This window comes from Leuciscus leuciscus (assembly GCF_965113295.1).
Source record: "Leuciscus leuciscus genome assembly, chromosome: 9".
NCBI classification, from domain to species: domain Eukaryota; kingdom Metazoa; phylum Chordata; class Actinopteri; order Cypriniformes; family Leuciscidae; genus Leuciscus; species Leuciscus leuciscus.
Genome location: NC_138733.1, coordinates 11,717,514 through 11,744,713, shown reverse-complemented (window position 1 = coordinate 11,744,713; position 27,200 = coordinate 11,717,514). Strand labels below are relative to the sequence as shown.

At 35.5% G+C, this 27,200-nt stretch overlaps 1 protein-coding gene and 1 long non-coding RNA gene across 3 annotated transcripts in view; one reads left to right on the top strand and one right to left on the bottom strand.

The window, feature by feature from the left end:
- The window catches only part of epha4l (eph receptor A4, like), a 132,060-nt gene that overhangs the window by 36,760 nt on the left and 68,100 nt on the right, over positions 1–27,200 (bottom strand). Inside the window, exons 1-3 of one of the 2 annotated variants that reach the window (XM_082179942.1) lie at positions 8,695–8,933; positions 7,735–7,802; positions 2,514–3,177 (exon numbers count right to left, since the gene is read on the bottom strand). In XM_082179942.1, coding sequence (XP_082036068.1) covers positions 2,514–3,177; positions 7,735–7,802; positions 8,695–8,791 — 829 coding nt within the window. In that variant the 5' untranslated portion in view covers positions 8,792–8,933. Of the gene's footprint in view, positions 1–2,513; positions 3,178–7,734; positions 7,803–8,694; positions 8,934–27,200 lie in introns of those variants that run through there. The other variant, XM_082179943.1, reaches the window with a different exon arrangement.
- LOC309506515 lies at positions 23,206–24,090 on the top strand. The gene is made up of 3 exons (XR_014208824.1): positions 23,206–23,244; positions 23,572–23,628; positions 23,749–24,090. It is a non-coding gene; the product is annotated as an uncharacterized lncRNA (long non-coding RNA).

Genomic DNA, 27,200 nt, shown 5'->3' with positions numbered 1-27,200 from the left:
AATAAATTATATTTTAAAGTATAATAAATTAAAAACCAATTATTTTAAATTGTAATAATATATCACAATATTACATTTTTTTCTGTATTTTTGATCAAATAAATGCAGGCTTGATGAGCAGAAGAAACTTCTTTCAAAAACATTAAAAATAGTAATGTTTCCAAACTTTTGACCTGTACTGTATATACATACACACACACAGACATTTTATTATATATTAGTTACACAATGTGGCGATTAATTATTCTAATTAACATTGACATCCATAGTAGGAAATACTGGAAATGTCACAAAAATATCTTTGCAAAGTGTGAAAACAATCCATAAAATGTTGCTATTTAGTTTTAAATTTTCAGAATAATTAATGTGGATTCAAATGCCATCAATATTCATGCAAGCTAATAATCTGAATAGCTAATAATCAGCCTGTAACACAATTCCCCTCCAAAAACTCCAAGAAAATTCAACTCATCGTGGACTTGACGCACACTTAAGGAAACCTGAAACAGCTCCAGATGACTGCACTTGCGGCCTGATCGAGAACGTAACCTTTGATCTGTGACCTCTCGGGGGCAAAGGTCAAGGGTGGCGCCGGCTTTCCCTCATCATCACGATGGAAACCACGAAAAGTGTTTGCAGTGCGTCTTTGCGGCACATCTACAAATGGCAGCACATGTCTAGAAGTCATTAAGCACAAGAGAAGTCCTACTTTCCCTTTTCTCTGTCAACACTTCTGTGTGACACGTATTTATTATTGTCACAGGCTCTTATTTGGCTTGATCTATGGCAGAATGAGATGTCAGTTTTAAAGATAATTACATTTTTTCTCCTCCAAGGATCCATTCATCACACTCGGGGCCCTCTGCCATTTTTAGATTCTTGATAACATGCCTCAACTCATTCCATCTTTCTCTCTCTCTCTCTCACACACACACACATCCACAGTGAGTCACATCCTATTATGTGGCATAAAGTTGCCAAAAATCTGTTAATTACAAAGTCCAGAGCCTAACTAGTATGATTATAATGAACTTAGTTCCGTGAGAACGCTTGGTTGAGGACAGCACTCTCCTCTCGTCCTCTCTGTTTGTAATCAGCATCTCTTGTTCTCACGTAACGGTCTCATGGGAGGAACGAGCTCAGTCCTCCTTATTACACAACCACAAATGCTGATAAACCAGAATCAGAAGTGCTATTATTACCACCTGATGACAGACGCTTGAAAGAAGAAGGGAAAAGATGGATGGATTGATGGATGGCAGTGTTGTGCGCCATTCAGAAGTGAATTTGAACTGAATTTGAAATGAACAAACATGATGCAGAATTGCAATTTGCATGTAAGAAAGTAGTATTAAAATTAATTAACTCATAACTGCAATTTTTAAATAGGAATGCTTTGAAAAAAGTTTAATTAGATGTTTGAAACTTTACAGAATGCAATACAGACGCCACCACCCACTTTTTCAGCGGCCTCGGATCTGGAAGTATTTTTCCCATCCACTTCTCCCATAGGGATTTTTTAAAAAGTCTTAATTTTAGAGTTATAACTAAGCCATGAACAAAGTCAACCAGCTCTGAGATTAAACCATTACAAACTTTGATTTGAAGCAAAAAAAGTGTTTGAAAGTCAAACAAAAAAGACAAAGGCACAAGACTGTGTACTTCAAAGCTTTAACGAGGGAAAGAACTACAATCCCATTGCGAATGGCATAATCAAATAAAAAATGTATTCAAAGATGTTGATTATACATACAGATACAATATATTTTATGTTAAGTAATTTGAGAGCATGGAAACTGACTCTATGTCCTTCGCAGTGCTTCATGGGAGTGGGCGAGCAGCGGTAAATCAACTTTTTAAGAGATTAAATGATAGGTGGAGATTTCTTTGCAGAATCATGGGTAATGTAGTTTATCACAAGGAATTTTGATAATAATGCAGCCTGATGGCTTCATCAAAAGCATATACCATAAATTATTTTTATATTTACAATTATTACATAATTACAAGTTATTATTAAAAAATCAATTCCATTATGGAGAAAAAATAAATAAAAAATCTTCTGGAACCTGACTGTTGCACTCTATAGGCTTTATGCCGAACATCACATGAACAGACCGGAAAACTGGTTTCAGACGGAGAAAGTGTTAACAGCAGCATGAACTGATTGCGATAGCTATGGAATTTTTATGTGTCAAAAAAAAAAAGTCACCCTGCATATGCGATGAAGATTAGTTTTGCTCATCTTTGGTAGGTAAGAAAAACAGCTCCATATTTAATGTAGCATGTTCAAAAGAACTGAACTTGAAGCAATGCGACCTGTTTTACAGAATGTGGAAGTTTGTTGTGCATGACCCGTATAGGCCTTACAGACAGAGAGAAATGACAGAACAAACAACTTCCTGTAGGTGTGGCCAACTCAATTCAAAATTCCAACTCAAGAACTGAAAATTTTTAACATTTTGCCCAAGATCAGTTGTGCTAGTTTGACTGTAACATCAGAAGTGTCTTACCTTGACATTGCTCATTCCTTTCCTCGTATCCAGGGTTACACAGGCAATTCCCGATGGGCACCAGCCACTCTCCATCTGCGCCGCAGTACATTTTGGGAACCTCCTGCTCTTCCGAATTATTCACACAGGAGCCGCGCACCTCCACCAGGGATGACGTGTCCGCCCCAGTTACTGTGTCAGGAAACTGCGCTAGGTTCCTCACGGCTAACGGACACTTTTTGTAAAACACACGAACAGAAACCAGCGCGATGCAAGCCCCTACATCCTGAAAGGCCAGATAGAAGCCCGTGCGACTCATAACGCCGACATCCCGAACCTCAGTGTTCAGCTTCATGATCCGATCACCAATATCCACCTGCGTGAAGCTCTCGTCCGCCGCCACCGTGTCAATCTTAGCAAAGCGGCTCTCGTGAGTGTACCGCTCGTTATCAGAGTCAGACTCGAGGTAGTAGAGGTTGAACGTCTCTTTGCATGTGCCGATGACGCCGGGCAGGCTGTTACAGTCACGCAGGGTGAATTTAATCTCGATGTAGATACGCTGGGCCGGGCCACGCCGTATCCAGTGAGTCTTGAGCCAGTTGTTCTGACTGGGCTCCATTACGTTACACACCTGGTATGTTCTGATGGGGATGTTCTTCTCGTCCATGATGCTCACCTCTTCCCACTGCATGAGACAGCACAAGACCAATGTTAGGAATGAGAAGAAAATTATGAAAATCATTTATTTATAAGACCTTCTCAATTCCGTAGCAGATACAGGTGGAGCTGGGGAAGGTGGAGGGTTTCTGAAAGCACGCTGCAAATGCTTTCAAAAGTATTTGAAAGTTGAGCAGTGAGCTCATTGGCTACTGATACAGCAGGAACCAATCAGCTGTGCCCTATAGAGAATAATGTGACTAAATGAAATGTAATGAGAAAATGACAAAATAATGACAAAAAACAAGTATTTCTACTGAGTTGTCCTTTTCCGATTCACAAACTTATGACTCTTTTAAGCCGGTTCTTTTTACTGAATCAGAAACAGCGCATCTCGTTTGGATTCACAAATACACGAGTCGGTTCTTTAATGAATTTACACAAAGTCACAAGTTACTTTTTAAAAAATAAATGAAAGGGGTGGTATAATGCCCCTTTTTACAAGATATAAAATAAGTCTCTGATGTCCCCAGAGTGTGTATGTGAAATTTTTGCAAAAAATACCCCACAGATAATTTTTTATAGCATGTTAAAATTGTCCTTTTTTGAGGGTGAGCAAAAACGCGTCGTTTTGTGTGTGGTCTCTTTAAATGCAAATGAGCTGCTGCTCCCGGCACAGAGGGGGCGGAGCTTCAAGAGCTCATTCTTAGCAGGGCCATATAGAGCCCTTTGTTACGAGACAGATTTTATGTAAATGTTGGGGTTGGTGATGTCACTAACCCGGGAGGATGTTCGTGTAGTCCCTACCAGCCGTTTGATGTAGTCATTAAAAAGTGATTTTTGTAAGAGAAAATATCTCCCTTTGCTTTGAACTTTGAGCGTCGTAACTTTGCAGATGTTGTTTATGCTCAAACAGCAACATTACACACTAACTAAAGTTAGAAAAGTGTAATCATAACCACCCCTTTAAAATAATTCAAACGATGCAAATGACAATGAAAATAATTTAATTTCACCTGTGAGTAGTTTTTTATGTCAATTGAACTTTAAGCTAAGGCTACTGTATGTCCTCATGCATCCTAATATGGATAATGACTTGTGTAAGCGAATATATTATATTCGGTCAATTGAAAATGTTTGTTAGTACTTTTCTGCTTATTTATATGATTATCAATAAATCAAAGAAGGGCATTTTGTCAACCAGTTATGAAAGAACTTGTGATGAAACCAATCAATCAATTCCAATCAGAGCATCCCTATAAAAAAACATTAGATGCATAAAGTAGGGATGCATGATATATTGGACGATATGTTGATTTTTAATGTTATCGTTATCGGCCTGATAAAAAAATGTGGCCGATATATTAAAGCCGATAAATAATGTATTATTTCTGAGTTTTGAATTGCTTGAAATATGATGGGAATCACTTCAAAAAGGAAAATACAGTCGAGTGCAACATGTGCAGTGCAAGTCTGCCGTATAGGCTACATAAAATTATAATGAGAACATTATAATTTGGGGCTTGTGACATGGCTTTTAATGGAAAGTCTTTTGTTTTGTAATCAGGCTCTCGAAAATTATCAAAAAAATTGGATTTACATATATCGGCTAATATAACGGTTATCGGCTTTCAAATATAAAGAATTATCGTTTATCGGTATCGGTCAAAATTTTCAAATCGGTGCATCCCTAAACATAAAGTATGATACTCGCCAGACTCCCAAGAAACAGAAAACAACCGATCATTTAACTAAACAAACATGAGGTCATCCATAGTGAAAACGGGACTGAACCATGGGAAGCTGTAGAGTAAATGTAGATCTGAAACATAACATCTGTTTCACTTTTACAGGCTTGAGTATACGTTTGCCTGAACTAACCTCAGAAAATGCGTATTCTTCTTCTTCGACTAGCCTCAGATACAATAACAACTGTAGACAGTCATTAATGTTGTACAGCCTAACACTTCTCAGCGTCTGCTAAACCAGCATTACAGCCACTGATTGGACTCATTGAGTTTTCATCATCTAATCAGCAGTAATGACTTTTATTACAGCCAACGAACACACTCTAAACACATGCTAATACCCAAGAGTCTGACTGGGTATCATGTTAACCTGCGGTCAAAAGTTTGGAATAATTAACATTTTTTTATGTTTCTGAAAGAAGTATCTTACGCTCACCATGGTTGCATTTATTTCATTAAAAATGTAAAATCGGAATATTGTGAAATATTTTTCAATTTTAAAATATTTTTTTTTCTATTTGAATATATTTCAAAATGTAATTTATTCCTGTGATCAAAGCTGAATTTTCAGCGTCATTACACCAGTCTTCAGTGTCACATGATCCTTCGAAAATCATTCTAATATGATTATTCTAATTACAAAAAAAATCATCATTATTTCCAAACTTTTGATGGTAGTGTAAGTGCATTATTAATTTGACCTTGAATTATGTGCATTTATTGATTTAGGAGAAAATTGATTTATCCAAAGTGACTTACAAGTGTGCACATCTCAGTTAATAAGTACAGATTGCTTTACAATTTTACCAAGTGATTAAAATTTTTATAAAGCAAAAAACAATTTGTCAAAAATGTATTATGCCAAATAGGCATTGTGTAGTGTGATGTCCACTGAATGCATATGCACAATACCTTAATCTTTTTTTAATTTCTTCCTGTGATATCAGTAGCCACAGTCCCACAAAGACCATCCTGACGGCCCTTAATAATCTCCAGGAATTATTCATCGTGCGCTAAACCTAATTGAGCGCGTTTGTGGGATAATAAGACTGACAGTGATCTGGCATCCGTCAGGAACCGTGATTGTCTCCGTTCGGCTCGTCCCTTCATCCGTGTAACTACGGAGGCCCAGAGGAGCAGCGCAGAGATAAGAACCCGGAGCTGCCGATAGCAGGACTAGAGGAGAAAAGAGCTAATTGGCCGTATTAAAGTCTGAATACCCGCCCACCGTCCGTGCCAAAGGGCTGTCCATCACGGAGAAGATCACAGAGGGAGAGGAACTCAGGAGCTCAATGAAACTTGGATCGATGCGAAAGGAAGCCGAGCTGCTCTGTAGTGAAAGGGAATTCTGTGTGTTTTATTGAATCGCTGATGTGGTCATTTAGATCCACCTGATCTTAAGATGTTAAACGGCTAATTGGTGATGAGGGGCTCCGAAAAGTGCAGAGATCCCAAGAAGCATACATTATCGGACAGAACCCGCTGACCCCCTCAATCTGAAATCTCACACACACACACACACACACACACACACACACACACACACACACACACACACACACACACACACACACACACACACACACACACACACACGCACACACACACACGCACACACACACACGCACACACACACACACACAGACCTTTTCTCTGCCTCTGGGTTGCCAAGTCTCTCCCCCCTACCTCTTTTGAGAGAAAAGGGATAGAGTTTCCTAACAAAGGGCATTTCTGTCTCCCTCTACTATTTAGGAAATTTGACGCCCGTCGCTGTAACCTAGCTTTCCAAAATTTACATCCGAGAGAAGTGGAGAGAGCAGGGTGATCTCATTTGTGTTTGGAGGTATTCATACGTGACATGAACATTTTTGAACAGTGAAACGTAGAATATCAACTTACTGACAGCATCAAAAACCTAAATGCTTATTCATACGATATGTAAAAGTCTATAAATCCTGGTTATACTGAAACAGTGAGTTTAAAACTCAAACACAATCTCATGGCACTTCTGAGTGAAGGATGAGAAACTTTGCCTAAAAAGACATTATAAATTGAAAATGTATTTATTAAAAAACTCTAGATGGATCTAACAAAAATAGTCCTCTGCACTCTGAAACTCTTCAAAGTAATAAAACAAAGGTTATTGGAGTATGTTTTACCAGAAAATACTCTTTCAGTCTTTTTTTTACTTAAAACTTTCACGTTTAATTCAATGTGTTACTTGTCACTATTTGGGAAATTTAGTAGCAATTTCTGAGTGAAAATAATTAAACGTAAATCATACACTAGTGTTTAATCTTCCAAACAGAATTTTTTTTTAACTGTTATTACATATTTGGTACATCTGTAAATGTGTTAAATAAATGTGATGGCGTTTAACATATTTAATTAATCTCATTTAATAATAATTCAATGCAATTTACCAATGAATTTAATATTCTATGAACTTCAAATGATTTGCAAACATTTGTATGTCCTTTTAGGCTTAACAATTTAGACACTTTCAATACATTGATATTGTATTAATAAAAATAAAGGTTTCAACAGGTTTTTTTTTTTTCAGTGATGCCATTAAAGAACCATTCTGGGTTCCATAAAGAATCTATTTTCACTCTAAAGAACCTTTAGTGCAATGGAAACATTCTATGGATGTTAAAGGTTCTTCATGGAACGATTGATGCCAATAAAGAACCTTTATTTTTAGGAGTGTTTTTATCTTGCATATTGTATTGTATCTAGCTAAATGTATTGAAATGTGCTAGAACTATACGTATGAATACTAAAGAGATCAAGCTGGAACGGGACATGGAGAAAGAGAGATGGGTTTTTTGACTCACCCCTCCTTCCGTCGGGCTTGCGACCCATGCCAGTTCTCCCAGCACTGATCTGGAATCCAACAGCGGGACTGAAGGAGAAAGAGACAGAAGACTTGAGAATGAGATCGCCAAAACTTGTGTGTTTTACCCTATAGTGGAGAAAACTGATGCTAGGATGAAGTTTTGAAGGCTTAAATCTCTGATAAATAATGACAACAGCTGCAAAGGAGGCCAAAAAGTGACAGACAAGTGCACAAGCGTTTGATATGAGAGCACTGACTCATGGTTTATAAATCATTAAACAATAGTAATCGACAAAAGAATGATCAAAATATAAAGACTTGAATAATTTTTTTTTTCTTGAAAATGACTAAAACATTTCCGTTAAACAAAGAGAACTCCAGACTACACAAGAGATAATAATTATAAAGCAACAGTTATTATTATGATGTGTGATATTATATGTAGTGTAGGATAATGTTTATATTTCCAGAAATCAAATTATTACTAGCAGCTATACTATTTAATTATTGTGACTGCAAGACAAAAAAAAAAAGGGCCCAGATTAACTTACATTCAAGGTAAAATGTAAGACATATGAGTATGACATTATACATACTAATTAGGGGAAGGATAAAAAGAATAGTGAATAATAAAAAAATATATAAAAAAATTAAAATAAAATGTGGATAATAAATCTGTGGCATATCTCTATATGAACAGTATTTTGTTTAAAAGCTATTAACATGTCAACTGTCCTTCTGTGTTTATTTAGTACATTATATTTTCGGACAACACTTGCAACAAACTCCTTTAAAACTTCTTTAAAACTCATTAAAATGTTAACTAACTTAGCACTTAGGACTGCGTTTTTTCTTAACTTGAGGGATTTGGCCACATATCGTTACCGTTTTACTTGCATGTGCCCCTGAGTTTCACTGTGCGCCCTAAACTTTTCCTCTTTTATTCCACCCCTCTTACCTTCGTTCGCCGGATAATTCCATGGAGCGGACAGACCTGCACAAATCCCCAGGAAAAGTGAGGTGAGCGCGTAAATAATCCCGGCCATGAGCGCCATTCGTCCAGTAACTGTCTCTCCGTTATTCCTGTTTATTCCTCCTCGTCACTCGTGCTGCTCCGCGCGACTGATCTTCTTGAGGTGCACGAGACGCGCACTCAGCGAGATCTGCTGGAGGGGGCGTGGCATCTGTAGTGACGTACCAGTCAATCAATCAAGAAAGAAAGAAGTGTTCATTATATCGATGTTTGTATATATTATTTAGAAATTCTGTATCGTTTTTTTTATTTGTGTTTGTCTATTTCTATGTATTCCCTTGGCAATGTTCTTATGTTATTGTTGTTTAAGCATTAATAATAATAATAATAATAATAACTATATATATAGATAGATAGATTACACATAAGAAAAATATTTAAAATAGTATAGTGTAAAATAATAATAATATTAACTATAATAATAATGTAAAAATGTTTATGCTTGTAGGTAAAAAAAAAAAAGAGTTAAAATTGCGTTAGGATGGATTCAAATTACAATTATTTAATTACATAATTACATTTAATTACATATAGCCTATATGTGTATATGTAATATTTTGTTATTTAATTATAATTATTTAATTATAGTTATTATACCAATGTAATCTTCATTTTAAACATTTAATAATTTCAATTATTATTAGGCTATAATTATTCAAAATATTATAAAATTAGTGCAGTTTAAAATATTCATCGACCAATAATATTATAAGGAATAAAAATAATAAATGATATGAATACATTATATAATAAGACGATAATGTTATGGATGAAAATAATGTTATTTAAAGTATTTCAATATTATTACTATAATGATTAGTGAATGGCAGAATATTTTGAGGAGCTGAGAGCGGATGCTCAGTCTTCGGGTATTGAATTGAGCACTGATCTTATATCGCCATCTAGTGTTCATTTCCCGACAGAACAGCTTATCAAACAGCATTATAATAATACATTTCCTCACGCGCACACCAGCGCCAAATTAACCGTGACGTGGGATATTCTTTCATTTCTTTTATCCACACTCGAGTGGGTGACGTGTCACATTCAAGACACAAATAAACGAAACCCAATGTGTCGATATTATGCTGTTTGTTGTTGGTGAAATCAAGACATTCTTTGGGCATCTGTTTAGACTCAATACAATACAGTATCCTGGGGGTTTACAGCAGAGACACGCGGCATTTTATTCAACTCTTTTTTTCCGTTTTATACTCATCTCACTGTGAAGTAAAATGTTCGTATTGACTGAATCCCCCCTGACACCCAGTTCCTCTCAGTCTCATGCATCCAGACGCATCTGCGCTCACAGTCTCTCTTTTCCTCAGGGTAATGCTGAATCTCCAGCTGACTGAATCCAGTAGTTTCCATGAGTGGATCCTGACCTCCATCGAGAGGAACCTGAGGAGTGTGTGTGTGTGTGTGTGTGTGTGTGTGTGTGTGTGTGTGTGTGTGTGTGGATGAGGAGCAGGCGCAGCTGTACCTTTCTCCACTGACTGAATGTGTGTGTTCAGGTTTGATTGACAGGCTCATGGATGAAATACATTTAGCAGCACCAGGCTGACAGTTCCACCAGCACACTGAGAGGTGAATATATAGCCTACTCTACTAAAATATGCCTATATAAACCTGATGCTCATTGTAAATAATGAAATATGATTTCAAATTTCAAGATTTCAAAAGTCACATTTGAATCCATTCAGAACTTGTTTTAGAAAAATGTAAGAAAAAAAAAAAAAAAGAAAACTTAAAAACTCATGTACAGTGGCCTCTTTTTGCATCATTGTATAACAGAACAACAAAACTTACGTGTTTTATTATTATAATTGTTATTATTAAATTAAATAATTATAAAAGTAGCAAGGCAGACAACAAATAACCTAATGTAAAGGTAATATTTAACTCGGTAAGAGTTAATTTTTTAAACCAGCAGTTTTTAAAAGTTAGGCTAGATGAAATAAACTTGCTTGTTTTTTAAAAGCTGTGTGTGTGTGTGTGTTATATATATAAAACTTTTAATGGTAACTCTTGCATCCTTTCTTTAAGCTGGTAGGATATATGATCAAGCACAAGCAGGACCATTTTTAAAAATGTCTCCTTTTGTGTTTAGAAAAAGAAAGGTCAAACAGCTTTAGGAAAAACACAGAGTAAATAATGACACAATTTAGATTTTTGAGAAAACAATCCCTTTTAAAAAAAAACTACCTATGAGGCTTGTCTTCTCGTACCTCAAATATTATTAACATTAAAAATGGCCCTATTTGGTTTAGCATTTTTACAGAAATATTAAGTTTAACAATCTTTTAGATATTCTATTTTTTAACCTAAAAAAACCCCCCCAAAAAAACAGGGATAGCTTGAGCCCTATAGACAACAATTAAAGCAGAACAGCAACAAAGAACAGGACACAAAGTTTGGTGCATAGAAATTTATTTATTTTCCCAATAAAAATATGTTTATGAGAAAAGTGTTTACGAAACCATTAAACATTATTGTCACCCAAGAATAAAGACATTAGCATTTTAATAAAAACATTTTTTTTGAAAAACATTGTGGTTCACACAGCAGTAAACTCTTCTGTTCATCATGGCAGATGTTTCCGGAAAAACAAATTAGCTTTAATTTACTGGTACTTTTCCTTTATCAGGTCTTACACATTTTTTTATTTGATATAACCTCCTATTGATGATCAGAATCACTCATAAAACAGTATCTGTTCATTTCTCTAATCAAAAGAAAGGTGAACATTTACTTTCCCCTGCAAGAATACCTATTTCTACGAATTGTCCTTTTTGAAAGAAAAAGAAAAAGGCAGCATATGAAAGGTTATATGAAAAGGTATATGAAAAGCTCACTGGTTAATTTAAAGCATCGCTGTCAAACAGAGAACTCAACACAAGTGAGCAAGTGTATATTCATTTAGTTTAGACATTGATCTATCACTGGTATGTTTGAACCTGGTTCTCCACAAAGAATACAACCATCAGAGTTACAGCGGTAAAGTGGCACGCGATCTGCAATTTTCTTTAGTTCAGTTCTAAGAGTATCTTTATCATCCTTTTCTTTATCCTTGTTGTAGATATGTGTGAAAACAAAGGCTTTAATTCCCTTGTATGCTTTTAATTGATCAAGACCTGGTATAATATCGTTGTTAAGACATCTGTCTATACAGGGAGAGAGTAAGGTGTAGAAAACCACACATCCATTGCTGTTGTGGTTCATCAAGTGTTTCAAGGGAGAATTATCTAGAGGATACATCAGTAAATATTCTGAATGTGCCTTTACATGAAACCCTGCAGCGATGAGTTGCCTGTTTTTGTAGACAGAAGTGCTGTGAGGGTTTATGAAAGGTTTAACTGTTGCTGATGGGTCATGGGTCAGAAAGTTGTTTGTTTCGGGGAAGAATCCGCTTTGGCACTGCCACTGTGGGACATTGATGGCTACTGCATACTGACCGCCGGTTTGATAACTGGTTAAAAAAAGAAAGAAAAGAATTATCACCATTTACGCAAATTGAGAAATCAAACAAGGAAGCTTGGACTGTAACAGAAACACTTTAACAGTAGGGCAAACTCATTGTGGGTCATTGTGTTGATATACATACATTTTATGCGTTTTGTGTTATAGGAACACATTTTAGATAACCTATGAATATAGTGAGATCACATTGTCTTTGTGAGCTACTTATTGCATATACTAATATTAACAAATACAACATTATTGTAGGTACAGTGTTCCCGTTCATTTCATTCAGCAAAATGAAAACGTACTTGCGATGAAAAAATGTCTGAATCCTGTAAAGCGTGTTAATGTCCACATTTTCATTCATCACACTTTGAATACAGGAAAGCAAAATAATCCCGAGGAGGATCCTCAAACACACAGAGGAAACCTAAAAAGAGCAAAAATATAAAACAATCAACAGTCATAATTCTCCTCTGTAATATATACTTAATAGCATAATGGCTAAAGTCTGATATGAGTCATGTCCATTTCCCACTCTCCTCCCTGTCTCTTCTGTCCTGTCATGTGGAAGTTTGACACTGGAAATGATCTTCAGACTAAATTTAAGCAGATTATGGCTCATGTTTCTCTCTTCTGCTGCGAGTGAGAATCAGTGTTATGCTTTTAAAGGAAACACTGTCATGGACTGTCATAACCCTGACCCTATAACCTGCTGTCTCCACAACAGAACATGCAGTAACATGATGGATATGGACAATATGGAGCAGAGGAGAATAACAGTGTTTAACAGAGAGTTGTTTACAATTTAATTAGTCTACATTATGAGAGAGATTAAAATCTGACATATTCTACTACAGGTGTCAAAGACATTTTCAATTAAATTAGATTTATAAATGAGCTGAAAATATTAATCTTTCTTTATAGATCCTTCTAAATTCTAAAAGCATTGTTACTATATTGCATCACATTACACAAGTATTTTAATAAAGAAATAGTTTGTGAAATTGTGTTAAACTTTTATTTGTCAATGTGCAAAAAATAAATGTCTCATTCTACAGACTTGCTTTTATGAAAAAAAACAAAAACAATATGCAGTAAGTAGTAAATAAGTAAGAGGAAAAAAAGTAATACAAATTTAAAGTGGCTTATGCATTAAACTCTCATTGAACAGCGTAACATTAACCCTTGTTACGTTCCAAAACATGTTTCTACAACTCCTGGTTAGTGCATCCCTTTTGTTTGAACTTTTGGCCTGGCCTGGAAGAAAAAGTTCTAAGTAATTATTATTTTTTATTATTATTAATATTATGAAGACTCACAATAGAATCACTAGGCCACTAGGCCTAATCACTAATAAACCTGATGCTGATTGTAATTGATGAAATATGCAAAAATGAAATATGATTTACAATTTTGCTGTGCCTTGTGGAAACATTATTTGTAAAAGGACCGGTTTGACAGTGGGTTTGGTGCATCATGCATGTGAATCATCTGACATTTTTATCATAGAGAATAATATTATATAATTAATATTATATTATATTTAAAAATTATCATATTATACTATATTAAAAGGAACATTTTAATTATTGTTTTTATTATTATTAATTAGTATAAGTATAATTTACAGAGCCCCAAACATGACATGCAGGAAAAAAATAGTATGCTAAATAAAGGGAACAAATTAGTAAATCGTGTGCACGTCATTGTAGAACATCATATAACATCTACTACCAAACTTATACAGATGCAGGTTTATCAGTTGTTATACTTGTGTGAAGATCACAGGAGGAGACACACAATAGTGAAGCTGTTTTAGAACCACTAATAATGTCATAAAGTGAATAAGTATGAATATGACTTACCATGTTATCTGTTGCTCAGATCAGAAGGTTCAGAGATGTTGTGTGAGTCTGCAGTGAAGCAGGAGTGATGAGGAAGAGGAAGAAGATGCTTTTTATTCTGACACTCGACCAGCCCTCTTCTTCAACACCATGAAAAGACCAATTAAAACGGTTCACACTTACATCACTGACTCCTTTAATGATGTCACTGAGCATCTTTGTGTGTCTCACCATGTACGGTGTGTTGGACTTCCTCAAAATGGTCAATAAGAAATAAAACAATTAATAATTCCTCCAAGAACTCTAAAAACTGTCATGGGTTTCTCCAATAAAGCTATGCAAGAAAATGGATTTAAGGCAGACAATTGCCTTGGGCCCCAAATAATGAGCAAGAACATAAATATGAAAATGAAATATGATCTTACATTGTTAATTTAATAATTAACAATGTTAAGTAATTGTAATTGCAGTCACATTGCATACAATATCTTTTTTTCCCCTCCCTCAGCCATTGCATTAGAAACACCCTCGCAGAAGTGTTAAAGGGATAGTTCCCCCAAAAATGAAAATTAGCCCATGTTTACTCACCCTCAAGCCATCCTAGGTGTATATGACTATCTTCTTTCAGACAAAAACAATCTGAGTTATATATATATAAATAGTATATATATATATATATATATATATAAAGTTTACTTATTGAATTGAAACTTACCATTGTGACTGCTTGAATTATGAGGAAGAATATGCTTTTATTTTCAGATCTGAAGCTCTGTTGTTTCTCTTCTGATGATCAGGAGGAAATGAAGCACATATAAAGACCCGATTGTAAATTTATAATTTACAAATTCGATTAGTCAATTAACATTGCGAACATTTGGTTAACTGTTGAGAGATTGAGTGAATGCATCAGTTCCTGAACATTTACACACTAGACCTGAATGACATTGAGACTAATCACAAAGATTAATATTTACCTTTAGCTCTTTATTTACCTTCAGTTTCACTGAAGAGCAACAACACACGAGTGTTTCACTTGTTTTTTAATAAGCAGCATCAAGGCTAATTCACACGATCACGGCTGTTATTGTGTCACTTTCAGTGTCGACTTGATAAATTATTTTATGTACAATGTGATGGAATTTTTGAATTAATCATAACTAACATTTATTTTCCTTGCAGGATTAATATATGCTTTTGAAACCGAAATGTCCTTTGGCCAAAGTCAGTGTGTGTCTGAATCATGTTCGAATATAACAAAAGGGGAAATGAAACTAGACAGATATCTACATTTATAAACTCATGATTTTAGGTAAAGGGTCAAGACGCTGACCGACTCAGTAGACATCGATTAGGAGACGCGTTAAAGAATAAATATTATTGAATGTTGATCAGGAGATGTTTAGGGGCGTCGATTAAGAGATGACCCAGGTAAACTTGAATCAGGTGTGTAGTGGAAAAATCTACAACAATAGTCAGGTGTGTAGCAACCATTATAATCATTCAAAAGATGAACACAGACAGAGTGAAGAATTGTTCATGAACAGTCATGTTACTCGTGCCCTTACATCATGGACAAAACAAGTTTATTTAGGTTTAAGAAATACAGTGATTTGAAAATATGCAGTATGATTATTCACATAAAATGCTTTTTTTAAGACACAATTTTGATTAAACGTCTGACTGCCAGCATCTTCACACTTATAGCATTTCATTTGGCTATTTTCCTTCACACAACGATAGAGAGGCACTAGATTATTAATCTTTGCAAACTGATCTCTGACACCAGTCCAGTCTTTGCGCCAGATCTCTTGGAAAACTAAAGCCTTAATCCCAGTTCTCTGTGTGTTTAGCCAGTTTGAAAAGTCATCCAAAATAGTGTCAGCTTTATCGTTAATACACTTTTCTATGCAAGGTGAGTAGTAAGTATACAAAACAACACATTGATCATCATTTGACATTCTCAAAATTTTGTCCAGAGGAGATGTATTTGTGGCATCCATAGGATAGATAAGAATATATTCAGAATGCAATGTTTTTCCAGAAGAACTGTGATGGAATTTTTGAATTAATCATAACTAATGATAACTAAATGTTTAGTCTTGAAATCATTGAAGGCATTTTCCATTTCGTTCATGTTGAAAACCGAATCAAGACTGAACTGTTCTGTACACTGTTGATATGGGACCCTGATGACTACAGAATACTGATAAGGCCTGTCATGGTTGCTTGGCTGTAACCTAGAAGACAAAAATCACAAATTTTGCAGTTTTCAAAAACTAAAACTTGTTTCTGAGACAGAATCAATAACATTTTTCCTTGCATATGCACTGTGGCAAGCAGTTCGGGGCCGAGAGCCGCGGGAACGTAGCGAGCCATATCGACCTCAAGTCCCACAGAGGAGCTCCAGGAGGATTGATGACAGTGAAGGTCGAGAGAGGACCAGGCCTGGACTTTACATAGTGTTTTGTGTTTATGTTTGTGTGGCAGTCGTCTGGGAGGGGACAACTTTTCTTTTGTGTTTCCCGCCTCCTTCTTCCCCTGAGCCTTTAACTTTGCTGGAGGCTGCTGCCGGCTGCAATGATGGGGTGGAGCAGGAAACGGGGGACTCTCTCGCTGCCCGAAATCGGAGGAATAGTCGCCGTCCACCAGGTGTTGGAGGAGTTAGAGGGCCGTTCACTGAGGGCTATCCAGCACCACCGGTCCAGGCCAGGACTTTACGTTGTTGTTGTTTTTAAAGATTTATTTTGCCTTTATTATGATAGGACAGTGAGTAGACATGAAGCGAATTGGGAGAGAAAGGGGGACGGGATCCGACAAGGTCCGCGAGCCAGGACTCGAACTCAGGTCGCCCAAATCTCAAAAATGATATATGTCGGCGCTCTACCCACAAGGCTATCAGAACTGACACGTTGTTTTGTTTATGTTTGTGTGGTAGTTGTCCGTGAGGGGCTGTCGCTTTACTTTCGTTTTGTGTTTGTTTATTTTTGGATTAAAGTTTTATGTTAAACATTTGCCTGTTCACGCCTCCTTCTTCACCTGAGCCATTAACACATTTCACTTATTTTAATTGTAAATTGTGCAAATATAGACTTACTTGTCATCAAAATACTGGATCATTTTAACAAGAATGTCATTGTTCACTTGCTCCTGATCGCACTGAATACACAGATGAAGCAGGCAGAACATGATGGGTGGTGGTGGCGCAATGGATAAGACACATGCCTTTGGTGTGAGAGACCCGGGTTCGAATCCACTGTGAGACACCAATGTGTCCCTGAGCAAGACACTTAACCCCTAGTTGCTCCAGAGGCGTGTGACCTCTGACATATATAGCAATTGTAAGTCGCTTTGAATAAAAGCGTCAGCTAAATGAATAAATGTAATGTAAATGTAAACATCCTCAGTGCGCCAGACGCCTAAAGTTAAAACGACAAACCTGATAAACAAAAGAACACAAGCAACAAAACAGAAAAAGCCATGATGAAAATACTTACCATAATGAATTTTAGAGAAGAAGGGAGACGCTTCTGAGCTCTTCAGAGAAGATGTGTTTGGTCTCGTCTGACTCAGAGAATATTCTTTCTGTGATCAGCCATATGCAAATAAACTACTTGCAATCTTTAACACAAAAGAAATATATTTGAAATATATTTTCAGTATATATTTTGGAATATATGCAAATATTTGAAATTGGCCCAATAAATATATTTCACACTTGAAAGTTTGAAAATCTACAACAATCTACAACTCTGTCTACAACAATCTACAACACTTAACATCATATATTTTTGTTATATTTCAGAATATATTTCAATGTATTTGTAATATATGCCACATATATTTTGACACTTTTGGGGACCCATACAGAAAAAAATACATTGAAATATATTCTGAAATATAACAAAAATATATGATGTTAAGTGTGAAATATATTTATTGGGCCAATTTCAAATATTTGCATATATTCCAAAATATATACTGAAAATATATTTCAAATATATTTATTTTGTGTATTATGAATGTTCAATAAACTGTTTGACATTTGCATATAATTCAGTCCATATCAGTTATAGTTTGCATATATAGAAGTCAAATACCATAACAATGAATGTCCTCTCTACTGCAGTCTTGCAGAGGAATGGTCCATCAGTAAGTCCAACACAATTGGACTATTAAATATATAAACTATACTTCTGGATTGCTTCAAGACTTCGTACAGAAAGTGCCAAAATGCCAATTTTAGCTAATTTAACAGTGAAGCAACATAAGTTCTTTTGATTTCTTAGCAACAGAATTTATTTTGTAACCTGAAAGAATGTGCGTTAGTTCAGATGTGCGTTAAGGTTATTTTGTCTGATATACGAGTGTGTCCTGTCTAGATCAAACTTGCATGACTATTTTACTGGCTTTCACACTCTGTCATCTCTTCTGAAATTCTCGTCTCTTCTGAGATGAGAGTTTGGGAAAGACTACAAATAACCCTTCCTTAACACACGCTTGTGCATCAAACAACAAAACCGCAAGCAACAGATTTCACTTAAAGTGGATTTTGACTGTAATTTCTCTGTGTGATTTACTTTCTAATATGACCAAACTGATACCTCTTTTTAGGATTTTATTATAGAATGAAATCAGCCACAGAACATGATATAATGACAGCAGTGATTGGACAGCAGTGAACAGATTCATGGTTAAATTATTCCTTGTTCCTGATGACTTGTAGGACTGATAATCTGTTCTGCTCAAGTGAACATTGTACTAATTATAAAAATGTTTATGTTAAATGTTTATGTACACCATTAACTTATTTTGTGTGATCACTCATGACAATTCTTGGCTTAACATACAGTTGTTAACACCAAGGAAAGTGAATATCTATTAAATTAGTAATGTTCTGGTTTTTATTTGTCACAGAACTCTGTGTTTGCATTTGTTCATGAATTATTCTGAAATGAAATCAACACACAGTTATTGCGCAAATATTTATTGTACATCAATAAGTATATATATTCAGTAAATACAAGAGAGTTACCATCTAAATACAGTATAAGCACAATGACTTTCAATAAGTTTTCTAAACAATTTTTTCCTCTTTTTTCTCTCTTTTTAGCTTTTTTAATTTCTGCATTTCTGATTTAAAGTGTAATATGAAGATACATATTCATGAAAATACATTTTAAACTCCGCATTTTTCACACTCAAATTGAACTTATGAACTGAGATCCAGTCACACGGAGAAGTGATGGATATTTTTATTTATTTTTTATTTATTAGTAAAGAATAAAATGAATAATAAAGCAATGAATGGTAAAATAAATTTGTAAGTAATAATCAGTTTCTAATAGTAATTATCAAAGTGATAATAAACCAGTCTGTAACACAATATATCTGAGTAAATATATATATATGCAAAGCTCATAATTGCTTACCAGTTCCTCATTTGATCCACACACACACACACACACACACACACACACACACACACACACACACACACACACACACACACACACACACACACACACACACACACACACACACACACACACACACACACACACACACACACACACACACACACACACACACACACACACACACAATATGAATGTATGTGTGCGTGTGTTTAGATCAAATGAGGAACTGGTAAGCAATCATGAGCTTTGCATATATATATTTACTCAGAGATATTTTGTTACAGACTGGTTTACACAGTTTATACTGTGTGTGTGTGTGTGTGTGTGTGTGTGTGTGTGTGTGTGTGTGTGTGTGTGTGTGTGTGTGTGTGTGTGTGTGTGTGTGTGTGTGTGTGTTAGATCGATTTCCAGTTCCTCATTTGATCTAAACACACGCACACATACAGTCATAGTCCTACAATTAAGACTCATCTTTTAAGCAATATCCCGATGCACATTATCATTTTTGTTAGTATTAGCAGGTGAGTAAATACCCTGTTCCTTAAACCAGTAGTACAAATACAAGTAGTAATACGTATAAAGAAATACAGCAGGAGTATAGCGGCAACAATTAAAGCAAAACAGGGACCCAAATCTTTAAGAAGATCCAAAAGAGATTTAATGGCCAAAAAACACAAACATACATTAGAGGGCAAATCAGCTAAATTTGCCACCTTCATACTAAAGACTGTCTTTACTTATTTAGCAAACCACCGGTCAACATGTTTCATTTGTTGCTACTTTGTGAATGTGCATGTCTATTACAATGAATTATATTAATTCTAATCTCAGGGCCAATGGTATAAAAGCTCATCTGACCCAGTTTGTTCTTGTTCTACTGACAATATTTGCTGAAATAAACAGGAATAATATGTTGTGTCATTCTTAGTGTTTATTATTATTGTTGTTTAATTGGAAAATGTTTGTGTTTCATGTATTGTTCAAAAATTCCAAAGTTTCCACAAAAATGACACCATGGGCTCCACAGTCACAAATATCGGCATCCTTGGCAAGTATGAGCAAAACTGACAGTGAAAATTTGTTTTTGTGATTTCTCCTCTTAGTCTTTCATTCAAAAAGTCACAAAAATGTAAGCTATAATTAAAGTCAAATTATTATCATAAAACAAATATTGTTTCTAAAATATACATATTTCACAATTATTGGCACCCCTACAAACTCGAATGAGTAAAAGTCTAACGGGAAGTATATTCCCATTCATATGGTATGTTTTTATGTCAACTTAATGATAATGACTTCTTGTTTCATTGAGCTCTAAATATGAAATGAGACACAGGCTGTCACGATATATGTCAGATAGGCCTATTTACAATAACAAAAAAAAAAAAAAAAAAAAAACCTTTATGATGTCCAGAAATCAATTTCAATCGTGCAATGAGTTTAATGTTTCAACACAGAACCCTTGTTTCTGACGTATAAGGGGATCTTATTATAATATTACCGCCCCTTAATCTGCACGTTTCCACCCATGGCGCCTCCATTTGGTTTTCGGAAACGACAACAGTGTAACCAGTTCTAACGCAATGGTAAAATTTCCAGCAAAGCATGCAAACTGTTCTGTCGTTGCCGCACAGAAGAGCACTGAACACTATTTGACCACAAAATGCCACAGCTGTCTTATAAAGACCTCAGGGAACTGTGTAAACTTGTGTACAAGTTAAACATGACGGTACATGGAAGTCGATGAGATGAATCAATATAACTCCACAACAACTGTCAACCACTAACCATTCAGAAACATCCAGATGCGCCTAAAAGTTGCAACCTCTTCTTGAGTCTCTCTGTAAGGCTGCACTCCACTACTGGTTATTTCTGAGATTTTGGAGGATGAGTGAGATTTGCTTGTTTTGTTATTGTATCAGAAGCTCGTGTAAAGGAGCATTTTTGCTCACACCCAAAAAAGGGCACACTTGACAAACTATAATAAATGATCTGGGGGGAATTTTGAGCTGAAATTTCACATACACATTCTGGAGACACCATAGATTTATGTTACATCTTGAGAAAAGGGGCATAATATGTCACCTTTAATGTGTTAGTTTCATTCTTAAATATACTATAATACAATATATTGTTAATCCTGATATTCTTCATGTTAGTGAATAAATACATAGATCAGCAATCAGGGTTTGTATTTCCTATATAATGGTCTGGTGGTATAACGTTTGATAAGCGTGTCCGAGGTTCCGGGTTTTAATCCTTGCCTTGTATAGTTTTTTTTTTTTCTGGCTCCTCATTAAAATCAAAGATGTTCATAAATGATTGTATATCAAGAGCAGGGACACGTTTGTGTGCATTTTGTTTTGTGATTTCACCGGAAGAAGACTGTGCATGAGTCACAAGAGAACACAGTATCCACACCACTGATAACAGCGGCAGCGAACACTCCAAAAACAACGGCATATCACATCTGATTTGCATTAGGTATATCCGTGTAGCGAGATGTTTAAAAAAAATGTAACATTAAAAATATCAACCCTGGCAAAAAGTAGTAGCATGTCCCACCCGCAAATTACGCCTATGATTGGACGAACATTTTAATTTATGGTCCTGCGCCTTCCACAGACAATACACATATAAATACATTTAGATTGCTTAACTTTGTGATTGCTATCAGGATGTGAAGAGACTTTTCCACCAGCATAACAAAAAAATTTTCTGGAACAAATCGCCTTTAAAACTGGGTAATACACACATTCACATGCTATACAAGCAAACATAATATTTGTATCAAGACAGAGATGCTTTTGAGAAACGCCACCCTACAGTTTCCTGATAAACAGGGTGTTTCAGTGTAAACTGAATTCCTGGAAGAAATTTGCCTGCCATGGACTGCCCTGCCTCTGTAAATTTAAATATGAGGTAAATTCCAGCATCTTTCCCATTTCCCCTTTGGGTTGGGTGCTAAGCAAACACAACTGATCAAACTGATTTGAGTAGGCTACTTGTTGCTGGTTAAACATTCTACTCTTTTTTAAAAAAAAATGCCTTCTCAAGCAAGAACAAACTAGACAAATAGTCTAAATTAAACAGTTTTTTTTGTTTTTTTTTTAAATAAGGATGTTGTCAGATGTTTCTCTCTGGATTACTTACATTTACCCAGCAGTCCTGTAAACAGCACCACCAGGGAATATCAACATTTCGATTTAAGGTATGCCTGTGTCGAAATTCAGTAACTCCACCTACGAATCGTTGAGTTCATGTGTCCACCCACCGATCATCGTCATGACGTGAGCCCTCGTTTGCTGCCAGCCAAATATCACCAGATCAATTTTCACTACGTGAGAAAGAGAAACAAAATGCATAACTAACTATTGAATGTCCAACAAGTAATGTAGAAGTAACTGTCCAGTAGGGGTCGCCAATTGACCAACAATATGGCAGAAAACAAACTCACCAAGTCGTTTCTTCTTTTACATGAGACACATGAAGATTATTTGTCACAGGATTTGACACCTGCCCTTTTGCCCCTTGGTGCCCAAAGTGCCCTTTTGTCAAGGCAAAATTTCCTCTCCTTTTTTTTTAAATTAAAGGCCCTTTTGTGGATGTCTGCCCAATCTAACTATTAGTAAAATTAATTAATAATAATTTAGCCGTGAATAAAATGACCCACATGATGACCTTTCACCTTACGAACTCGCGGCGCGGCGCACTACCAGAGGATATCTTCAACTCTGCGGCTGCTGGTAAGTGGTGTTTCATTCTCAGCGAAGTGCTTTTGATGTTTGTTTACTTATTATTATTATTTTACAAGAACGACGTGAAGAGAGCATGCAGACAGAGATGTTGTTTATATTGCTGCGTGTAGGCTGTAGAAGTAACGTTAGCTTGCTGTTTGAGAGAGACAAGTTTCAGAGGGTCTGGTCTTTTTATGTTATTTGACTAAAAACTATTTATACTTTAAACTATTGTTATTATTTCTACAGTATTAATAAAAAAAAAACGTAGAGTGCCTTAAAAATTATTATCACAACACTGGTAAGGCTTACCAGTATCTTATGTTTTGTGTGCAGCAGCCTCTGTGAACATCTCCCCTAACAGCCTGGGCAGAGTCTGCAGCTTTACAGCAGGTCAGTGAGATAGTGAACCAGTTCCAAACACTGTCAGTAATCTTTATATCTTGTCATGGTCACATAAAAATGGTTTAATCAGCTAATATATCTCCTATATGTGTGTTTTAATGTCTACAGTCTCAGATCAGCTCCAGCAGTATCATCATCATCATCATCAGCAGCAGCAGTAACAACAACAACAGCAAAGGCAGCAAACTCACTTAAGGACTTTAGTAAGAATTTACCAGAACAGGTACCACATTAATGTTAAAAATCGTGTAAAGTATTAATTGCTGTATTTTTTCTGTTTGCTTTGTTTTTATTTTCATTGTATAAATGTAACTCTTGTATTTTTGTAAATCAGTTTATGCCATGAAAGTAGCCACAGATGCTGACATGGCATTAAATAAAACTGTACTGTACTGAACGAAACGTGGGCCACGTTGATTTTGTCCTACACAGTTTACTATAACAGCTGTTCTTTATTATTCTGTTTAACAGAGAAGAAAAAATCCATCAGGTTGGGACAACTTAAGATACTTCAGTTTCTAATCCCAGAGTTATTAATAGGTGCACATAATTTTTTTTTTTACTCTTAAACTTAAAATTAGTCTTTTCTGTTCTGTTTCTTTTTCAAAACTGCATCAATGCATTTGTAAAGGCAACTTCCACATGCTGGAGTTATGATTCATATTTGTTATAACAACCTTGTTTCACAGAAAATGTCCTGGAAATGTATTTTTTTTATATGTTGAAGGGTTGTTATTATGTTTTTATGTACTGATGTGCTATTAAGCACGGTTGGTAATTGTTTTGGCCTTGTTATCATAAGAAGATGTTCTATAAAAACTGTGGTTTTATCTATGGGGAGGTGGGCATTAGATGTCAAGTGTGTTTTTAGACATTTGCATCCATTTAGAATTTGTTTTGGAAAAATTAAAAATTAAATAAAAACCTAATTAAAAATCACATTTACAGGGGCACATTAATTAATTAAATAATTATAAAAGTAGCAAGGCATTGAGACAACAAATAACCTAATGTAAAGGTGATATTTAACCCAGCAGTTTTTAAAAGTTAGATGAAATAAACTTGATTGGTTTTGAAAAGCTGTGTGTGTGTGTGTGTGTGTGTGTGTGTGTGTGTGTGTGTGTGTGTGTGTGTGTGTGTGTGTGTGTGTGTGTGTGTGTGTGTGTGTGTGATATATATACACACACACACAGTACTGTGCAAAAGTCTTAGGCATGTTAATACCCCCCAGAAGGGTAGTGTGTCAGAAGGAAATATCAGTTTACATTTCCAAACATTCTTTTTGCCATTAATTGTAATAATCCAGTGAGATTTGTGTATGCACAAGGAGTCTGACAACAGCCGGTATGATCTGATCTCACCATCATCGAGTCCGTCTGTGATTACATGAAGAAACAGAAAAAACTGAGACAAACTAAATCCAGAAGAACTGCGGGAACGACTCCGAGACGCTTGAAGAAACCTTCCTGCAAAGCTACCTGAAAAACTATGCGCAAGTGTACCTGGACAAAAGCCGTTTTAAACGCAAAGGGTCGTTACACCATATATTGATTTGAATTAGTTAATAGAAGTTAAATCATAAATAAATTCAATTTGGGATTTTATTTTTTAAAGCATTCTCACGTTACAGCATTTTAACACAAGTGCCAGTACTTTTACTGTATTTGCAGGAAGGTTTCTTCAAGCATCTTGGAGACATTCCCGCAGTTCTTCTGGATTTAGTCTGTCTCAGTTTTTTCTCCTTTTGTGTTTAGAAAAAGAAAGGTCAACCAGCTTTAGGAAAAACACAGAGTAAATAATGACAGAATTCTGATTTTTGAGAAAACAATCCCTTTTAAAAAACAACCTATATAAGGCTTGTCTTCTCGTATCTCAAATATTATTTACATAAAAAATGGCCCTATTTGGTTTTGCATCTTTACAGAAAATAAGTTGAACAATCTTTCAGATATTCATTTTTCTTTTTTTTTTTACCTTCAAAAAAGGGATAGCTTGAGCCCTATATAGGCAAAAATAACAGCAGAACAGCAATAAAGAACAGGACAGAAAGTTTGGTGCATAGAAATGTATTTATTTTCCCAAGCAAAATGTGTTTATGAGAAAAGTGTTTATGAAACCATTAAAAATATTGTCACCCAAGCATAAAGAAATGAGCAGTTTAAACTTTTTTTTTTTTTTTTTTTACATACACAGCAGTAAACCCTTCTGTTCATCATGGCAGATGTTTCTGGGAAAAAAATTGCTTTACTGGTACTTTTCCTTTATTAAAAAAAAAAAAAAAAAAAATTGCTTTCAAAAATGTTAATTTGATATGAGCTCCTATTCATTACAGTAATTTCTCTAATCAAATGAAAGGTGAACATTTACTGTCACGTTGGAATTTACTCATAAGAAGTGTGCTTTTTTTGAAAGAAAAAGAAAAAGGCAGCATATGAAAGGTTATAATATGAAAAGGCTTATGAAAAGTCTCAGCAGCGAACTAGCTCATCGGTTAATTAAAGCATCGCTGTCAAACAAGAAACTCAAAACGAGTGAGTGTGTGAGATTTATTTTGTTACACATCGTGTATTCACTGCTGTGTTTGAACCTGGTTGCCCGCACAGAATACAACGACCATGAATACAGCGGTAAAGCGGCACGCGATCAGCAATTTTCTTTAGTTCATTTCCAAGATTTATATTATTTTGGTCATCTGTGTAGATATGTGTGAAAACAAAGGCTTTAATACCGTGGTATCCACCTAATTGATCAAGACCTGGTATAATATCATGTCTCGGTCTAATATTGTTGTTAAGACATCTGGCTAATGATGTGTACGATCACACCGGTGTGATAAGAACATTCAGTGCATCACATGATAAACTGCTAAGTGCAAACATGCTTTCGCGCTTTGGCTGGCGCTGAGCCAGAGACGAATGCACTCAGCGCTGTCATGTCACACCTATTTATTGTTTTCAACCACATAAGGTTTATTTTAGGTTTTAGACTTTTAAATACACATAAGTACTTGCAAAACAATACATTTACAATCTGTAAATATGTCTATGGAAGCGACAATAACAATCCGTTCAAATATAAATTGACAAGGTGTTTTATTCATATCAGATACACATTGTGTAACTATAACGTATACTCTATTCTTCTCCCAGTTCACCGGCCACTTACTTTCATGTATTTTGAGAGAAGTGGATGAATTGATGTGTTGTAAATCTGAAAGATATGATTCTCTGAATTGCGGGTCAAACTAACATGGCATCACGCATTACAGATCATCTAACATAATCATTATAAAGGTTTTTTAAAAAACGAAACTATAAGATTATAGCCTATACTGGTCTCGGTATCGGTGCATCCCTAGCTTTTATGAAACTGTAAGGACCACCATCAGCCCAACTGCAGAATCCAACGTGGGCGAAGGTTTAATGCATGTATGTCTTCAGCATTCTGTGAAGTTCACTTAATTTATTAGAATTTAGTTTCATTTTTACTTTAGCTCCGGCCTTAATCTGACTCCAATGATTATCAAATTTAGATTGTGTTTTTAATTAGAATCTAATCAT